General features: G+C 42.9%; 1 protein-coding gene across 1 annotated transcript; it reads left to right on the top strand.

Annotated features, from left to right (window-relative positions):
• The first annotated feature begins 1,093 nt into the window (after nt 1–1,093).
• LOC137959408 (AP2-like ethylene-responsive transcription factor BBM) lies at nt 1,094–4,699 on the top strand. Its single transcript, XM_068806795.1, has 9 exons — nt 1,094–1,367; nt 1,498–2,143; nt 2,434–2,516; nt 2,679–2,687; nt 2,818–2,906; nt 3,000–3,073; nt 3,160–3,210; nt 3,661–3,737; nt 3,834–4,699. The coding sequence occupies exons 1-9, from the start codon at nt 1,094–1,096 to the stop codon at nt 4,697–4,699; spliced, it is 2,169 nt and encodes a 722-aa protein (XP_068662896.1).
• The last annotated feature ends 3,311 nt before the right edge of the window (nt 4,700–8,010 follow it).

Raw genomic sequence — 8,010 nt, 5'->3', positions numbered from 1 at the left:
CCAAAGACTTAGATTTCCATCCTATCTGTCTCCGTAGCTTGAGGATGAAATAACAGCCTTAAAAGGGTCCCGGAAGACAAGGGTTGGTGTCCTCTCATAGGGGTGCAGGTAGCAAACCCATCTCATTTCCAGTGTGTATTTTAAGCTTTGTTTCCTTCCCTTTTTCCCCTTCTCTGTCTTGTCATTTCCATTTGAATGTTTTAAGGACATGAAAATCCATGGAAATGGATATGCATGGTGGTTATGGGCAGAGGGACTGGAAAAAGGTTAAAGGAGAGCCCGAGTGGGACGGGGGAAGTTTGATGATTAAGACGAGGAGATAATAGTAGAATAAAGGATGGGAATGGGAGAAAGTTATGGGTTTTAAGGGGATTTTTGAGAGAGAGCGGCCAATCACAAGGCTGTTGCTGGGTCAGATTACTGACATGAAATGACTCGTCTCCAAGTGGCCATGAATAAATGGGTGTGGAGGAGGTCCTGCGTGTGGGTATTTTGTCACACACTGTCAGGCAGCAGCTTCTTTCCACAGGTGTGCAGATGACATGTAACGTGGTATTATATCATACAGAGAAAGCTGCCTAACCTAGCTTAAAAGAGAATGATTGTGAGGATAAGTTTGTAGAGTTCGCCTAACCACGTGCTTCTTTGAGATATTAGATCAAATGCAGATTAATTTTCTCTCAGAGAGATCATCAATGAGACTCATGGGAGGAATGAGAGAGAGAGAGAGAGAGAGAGATTATAAAAAAATTATTGGACTAACTCTGTTTTTGGGAGATTCTTAAGGAAAATCTTTGATGAGTCAGGCCTCTGTTACATTGTTTAAGGAAGTGAAAGTCATATATAAAATCTGTCTACAGTTTGCTTTGTTTGAAATGTTTCCTTCTTTCATTTCTTGACCTTTCCTCTTCTCTTCCCAACAACCGATGCACCCCTCTGCAACTTCCATATCTCAGACAGGCACCACCTTCGTCCTCCTTCAGACTTTAATGGAATCTCTCCTCTATCGTTGCAGCAAGTAAATCTCGCTTTTTCTTTCTCCATTATTTAGAGTTAACTCAAGTCATATTTTTTCCCCATCTCTTTGCCTTCGATGGCCTCCGTCAACAATTGGTTGGCCTTTTCTCTTTCCCCTCAAGAATCTCAAAGCCATGCGCCCCCCGCTGTCTCCCGTCTCATGTCCACCGACTCTGTCTCTCGGTCTGGCCTTGCTTTCAACTCTGATGAAGTCTCTGGAGGAGATGTATCTGTCGATTGCTTTGATCTCGGTTCCAACTCCACTGCTCCCTCACTTAACATTCCTAACCTCAGACCAGACGGCCCTTTTGGTATTCTGGAGGCTTTCAACAGAACCCAGCTATCTCAAGGTGAGCAAGTCGTTTTGAAAATATTTAACAGAATCTGAAACCATGATCAGAAAGAAGAAGAAACAAGGAAAACGGAAAACCGAAAGTATATGCTAATTTTCATGTGGAACTTTTTTTTATTTCTCTGCAGATTGGAATATGAAGAGCATGAACATGAACTGTGACAACAACTTCAAGACAAACTCCGAGCTTTCCATGCTAGTGGGTTCCAGCGGAAACCAGAGTCTGAACCAGGAGGAGCCCAAGCTGGAAGATTTCCTCGGCGGGCATTCATTTTCTGATCATGAGCAAAAGCTTACTGGGTGCGGCGGGATACCCCAAACTTACGATAATACTGGGGAATACATGTTCTCGAACTGCTCTTTGCAGCTTCCGGCGGCTGCCCCAACGTCAAATGCAAACGGAGGGAACGGAAATGGAATAAACAATTCCATAGGATTATCGATGATCAAGTCATGGTTGAGGAACCAACCGGCGCCTCAACAACAGGAGAACAAGAACGATAACAACGCCAGCAACTGTAATGGGACAGCAACCAGTGGAACCCTAACAAATAATGCTCAGACATTATCACTTTCTATGAGCACTGGTTCCCGGTCAAGCTCACCCTTGCCTCTTCTTGCTGCTTCGGCGAATGTAAACGGAGGAGAAAACTCAACCGAGAATAAGCAGAAGACTGCTTCCACTGATGGCCAAAGCGCTTCGATGGAGTCAGTACCTAGGAAGTCAATTGATACATTTGGGCAGCGAACCTCCATCTATCGTGGTGTAACAAGGTTCACTATCATTTTTCGTGGATCTTCGCTGAGAAGCCTGATTTTCGTTTTCTTTTTTCAACACTTCAAGCCTTGATGCAACTCATGCGTACTTTTTTTGTTTACAGTATTATCTTTTTCTAACTTTTAGGAGAACACGGAGGTTGTGTTAATGCCAATATTGATTCATCTTTCAACTTTTCCCTCTCGTATCTATTTGATTTGCTCACAGGAGTATTTCGTAAAGAAGACAGAAAAATATGCTTGTTTGTATCGCTTTCTTTTTCCTGAATATTTCTACTGTTTTACAGACATAGATGGACTGGTAGATATGAAGCTCATTTATGGGACAACAGTTGCCGGAGAGAAGGGCAGACTCGTAAGGGTCGGCAAGGTACACTTGTATTTTCCTCTTCTAAGCCGCATCTGTTTTGCATATGAAGAAATTTCAGTCCAAAATTGGCTGTTTTATTAACTTCTTCCCTTGTTTTTCTTTTTTCTGGTAACTCTTCGCATTGTTACCGGCATGCATGGCTTTAATTCAACTTGGCTTCAGTTTATCTGGGTAAGCAGTAACTGTGCTCCTTGTTATTCTTTTTCAAGGGCCTTAAATGGCTTCCGTGGTTTTCCTTTTCCAGTATTGCCTCCAAGGCTGTGGATTAAACATTGCCTTCCATCCATTTGTTTCTGAGTAGGTGGTTACGACAAGGAAGAAAAAGCAGCTAGGGCTTATGATTTGGCAGCGCTTAAGTACTGGGGTTCAACAACAACTACAAACTTTCCTGTAATTATTCCACTTTTCTTTTACTTATTTTAAAAAATTTCTGGTAATCTATATTACACACTGATGGAGCCATGGATTTTGTTGTCTATGTAGATAAGTAATTACGAGAAAGAGTTGGAGGAGATGAAACACATGACTAGGCAAGAATATGTGGCCTCTCTTCGAAGGTAATCCCATGCGTCGATGAAATTTTGGGGAAGATGGATTAAAAAAATTTCACGGCTATGTCTCTAACTAATTATCAAAAATGCAGAAAAAGCAGTGGATTTTCACGGGGAGCATCTATTTACCGGGGTGTAACAAGGTATTTTCCTATCTGTTTTCTATGAGAAAGCACTCATAAGGTTCAGATGAAATGAACAGAAGAAGTGATGTCATATCACTGTGAAAGTGATTTACTTTAAAATAACCCTTTAATGGTGATTTCACATCCTCTTATTGGTTACTCATGTAAATGAGAACTTTGTAATACTCGTAAAATCTGGGTGAAAAAATTAAACGTCTGAGAATTTCTGGAGCTCATTAGATTTTTCACTGGAGTTTACCAACAGTGAGTGCAAATGCAAAATTAGATTTTTCAATTTTTCTTGTAATCTTTTTGTTGCAACTCTGTTTATGAATTCCTCTCGCTTTTTTTTTTTTTTCTTTCCATCAGGTTCGTTCAAGTATTTCAGTTGACTGAAGGATTCAATGCAACCCATTAAATAGTGTTCTTTCCTGTTCAATGATTGTATATCTGTCGACCATCTTGCAGGCACCATCAGCATGGAAGGTGGCAGGCAAGGATAGGAAGAGTTGCAGGGAACAAGGACCTTTACCTGGGAACTTTTAGTAAGCCTACTCTCCTAATTTCGGCATTTTTTTTTCTTCTCATAGGTCCATTTAAATCTGAAAAGATATTCAAATTAAGATCCAAATTCTATACAGGCACCCAGGAAGAAGCAGCAGAAGCCTATGACATTGCTGCCATTAAGTTTCGAGGCTTGAATGCCGTGACAAATTTCGACATGAGTCGATACGATGTAAACAGCATAATGGAGAGCAGCACGTTGCCAATCGGCGGAGCAGCGAAGCGTTTGAAAGAAGCCGAGCAGACAGAAACTATTGTTGATGGCCGTAGAACTGACCACGATAATATTACTCCCCAGCTTACTGAAGGTATAAATAGCTATGTATCGCACCACGGATGGCCTACCATCGGTTTCCAACAGGCTCAGCCTTTGAGCATGCATTACCCTTACAGTCAGCAGAGAAGTTGGTGCAAGCAAGAGCACGACAATGTCACAGCTCAAAGCTTACAGGATCTTCACGAGCTTCATATGGGCGGCACCCACAACTTCTTCCAGCCGTCGGTCATTCACAATCTCATGAGCTTGGACTCGTCTTCTCTGGAGCACAGTTCGGGTTCAAGTTCTGTCATTTACAGTGGTGCTAGTGGTGCTTCAGGGAGCAATGGAAGCTATCACGGAGTTGTTGGAGGAAGCAATGGATATGCGTTTCCCGTAAGCACCGTCATAGCTGATCAAAGCCAGCAACATCAAGGAAATTTTGGGGATGGAGACGTGAAGCAGATGGGCTTCGATAATATGTTGGCACCTACCGATCCATTTTCTGGTCGGAATCTTTACTGCATCTCACAACAAACTCCCGGCATTGTGAAGGCTAATGGGTACGACCAAAGCGCCAGTTGCAACAACTGGATGCCTAACACTGTTCAGGCTCTTGCACAAAGATCCAACAACCTGGCGGTTTGCCATGGAGCTCCAGTTTTCACAGTCTGGAATGATACCTAGATTGGTTCATGAGTGAAGGGAAGGCGGCAGGTGAACACAAAGGGGGGAGATTTGGAAGGAATAGAAGTGACAGAGTAGGAAACAGAAAGAGATGTATACAGAGCTTACTAGCTGATTTTAATTTTTTTCTTTGTCCCCCTTTTTTTAACCGTTTTGGTATCATGAAACTAAACAGAGGTGCTTCGCCCCGAAGCTTTTTTAACCTAAGGATTTGGCTGAAGTTCGGCATTAGCAAGAGAGGCTGAAGCATGTCTCAAGTTACTGCCTCTTGCTTTGCATTTTGGAACTTCGGATGGATAGATCCTCGGAAAATCTTATGTAAATTCGATTAAATAATACTATGATGACACCGGTGGAATTTTTTGTTGGTGTGAGATGTCTTCCAGAGGATGAAGTGAGGTTTACAGGAGTTTTAGTTTAAAAGTGCTATAGTTATATTGGTCTTCTATTTATGTTGAGTTATTTCATTATGTTAGGATTCGTATTTAAGTGTTAGAATTTGGGTGTAATTTTTGGACAAGGGTAATTTAATTGTAATTAGACTCTACAATTTCTTCTATTATAAATAGGGGTTCATGTACTCAAATTAAAATATCAATTTACTGAAAGATTTCTTTTTTTATAAAGTTGATATGGTATCAGAGCAGGTTCTGTGAGTTGACTCGATCAATCCATAGAGATAATGCGATCCTATTTGATCTATTATCTCTACCTGTTTACATATCTATCTTTTTTATCTATTCCAGAAACTCCCGTTCTTTCTCCCTGTGTTGTGCTTCAGCAGTGGACCTGATTTCGAAAGCTAGGGTTTAGGGTTTAGGGAATCTATGGTGATCTAATCGAGGTGGATGTGGGGTATGTTATACTGAGGCCCGGAGGGGTCATCTTCAGGCACGACTACTTCACAGATGGTAGAGGCTCCGTCGGGGGTGTGGTGCCGACTATAGGACAATCTATTTGCGGAGGCTCTGTTTGTGTTTCCGGAGGGAACGCCTGATCAGTGAGGTAAGGAGGCGGGACAAATACCTGGCAAGAGCGTGTGGAGAGAGAGCACTACGCCAGTCTTGCCAGCGACATCTCCGTCATAGAGCAAGGAAAGATCTGGCCAAGGTGGATTCAACGGGGGCAGTTGCGACCGCCCCTTGGGTTTATCTATCTCCGCTTAGCCCCCTTTTGAAATAGCAGAAGCAAAGAGCTTTCGCTAGCGTCTTGGGTGGCGATTTTTTCGATGGGTCGTGGAACTTGTTGCACCCGCCCTACTCCGAGCCGCTCGGGCTGTCGGGGTGAATTAGATTTTGTTCTCCGATATTAGGAATGAGGAAGATGAATCCTTTGCAAAAGATGGGTTCAGAGGAGAGAAGCTTCTTGCGGTAGCTACTGCAAAGGTGGGAGCTGTTCCAGTTGGCAACACCTGCGGATCGGCTCGAGCTGCCAGTCGACGAGAAGCTAGTGGAGAAAGGCGAGATGCTTGAGGGAGCACCTCACAATGTCCTCCCTAAGTCAACCTCTGGCGACCTTATAGAAGAAAGATTTGATGAGGTGGCGCTTGAGTTCCAGAGGAAGATCCTCAAACGGTTAGGCCTCGGGGAGGAGACTTAGTTGCTGCAATCGGCGACAACTCGATAGAAGATCTCCATCATGGTTTGGATCCTTCTCTCGAATCATAAACTCCCGTTGTGGGGAGTCATCCTCTCGGAAGGCGGCAAAAAACAGATTAATGGTCACAGTGACCGTTGACACTAGCCGAACCTTCGATGACCGGAAAGGCATTCTGGAGATGACGGAAGCCTTCCCGTCCCGTGTGGTTCAGGGGAGCCCTCCCTCAGAATCACTCTCGTCTGGCACTGTTCAGAGGCTTTTGTCGGGGATGACAACGACCTTCCAATTAAATCTGTTTCCTAACTTAGGCGGATTTAATTGGAATGAGCGACCCGGATAGGACCGGACCGGACCGGACCGGACCGGACCCGATTGGATGAACTAGACTCAAAGTCGAATCAACACAGCGGTTTGGATCGGACCGAACCGGATTCGGACCTGGACCAGATTTGAATCAGACTCGACCATGACTAGATTCAAACTAGACTCGAGTTAGACCAAACTAGATTCAGATCGGACTTGACTCAGACCAGACAAGACTTGACCTAGACTAGATTCAGACCAAACTAGAATTGGACTAGACCAGATCAAACCAAACTTGGTCTAGATTAGACTCAGACCAAAACTCGACCTGGACCAAATTCGGTCCAGACTTCACTAAGACTAGACCAGACAAGACTCGACTCGAACCAAATTCGGATCGGACTCTAGTCGGACCTATCTCACGTAGTCGTGATGTTTATCTCAAGCAAAGAGAAGTTGGGTTATTTGAAAGGCGTTCTCCTTTGATCTTCTTTCTCGTGGTTAAGATGACCATGAGAATGATTGAAGCTTTGAGCAAAGCTCTAGCCACGACCCGAATTGAACCTATCCCATGTTGCAAAGATGTATATCTTAGGCAAAAACAAGTTGGGGTATTTGGAAGGCGATCTCCTTTGTTCTTGGTCGGGTTAACCATGAGAATGATTGAAGCTTTGATCAAAGCTTTAGCCGCAACCCAAACCACTGACATTACTACTACGTATGTTGATGCCATTGACACCTCCCAGGGGTATGATCTTCAGTTACATGTGACACCGGTGACTATCTTGAATAATCTCGAAGGCCTCTGGAATGAAATAGACTTTCGTTGACTGCACCCGATGGAGTGCTCAAGAAGAGCAGATATATGACATATTTTGTCTTAGACCAAGAGCAGTATGCAACAAGAAATTCTACAACTCACTTGGAAAGTTGGGCATCAAAGATCTATACGCACCAACTTGAGGGGGACTATTAGCATGAGATGTCTTCCTGAGGATGAAGTTAGGTTTACATGAGTCTCAGTTTAAAAGTGTTTTAATTATATCAATCTTATATTTATGTTGAGTTATTTAATTATGTTATGACTCATCTTGAAGTGTTAGAATTTGGGTGTAATTAGAACAATGGTAGTTTAATTGTAATTGGACTTTACGCGTTTTCTCTATTATAAATAGAGGTTCACGTACTTAGATTAAAATATCAATTCAGTGAAGGATTTCTTTTTTTTTATAAAGTTGACATTTTTTCCTCACAGTTTACATATGCAAGTGAAATGCTCTGTCTATGTTAAGCTTCGTCTGCAGAACGAAGAAACGCCTGATGATCTTTTGCATGCTTTCTGTCTATATTTTATATGCCAGTCGGCACGAACAGGACTTTTGAGTTCAATAATTCCTATAGAGGGCTGT

Source organism: Aristolochia californica, unplaced genomic scaffold, assembly GCF_029961685.1.
Source record: "Aristolochia californica isolate CCGP_79_NKW_82.1479 unplaced genomic scaffold, dmAriCali1.0.hap1 SCAF_1, whole genome shotgun sequence".
Taxonomy (NCBI): Eukaryota; Viridiplantae; Streptophyta; class Magnoliopsida; order Piperales; family Aristolochiaceae; genus Aristolochia; species Aristolochia californica.
Note: the sequence above shows the minus strand (reverse complement) of the source record. Positions and strands in the feature narration are given on the sequence as shown.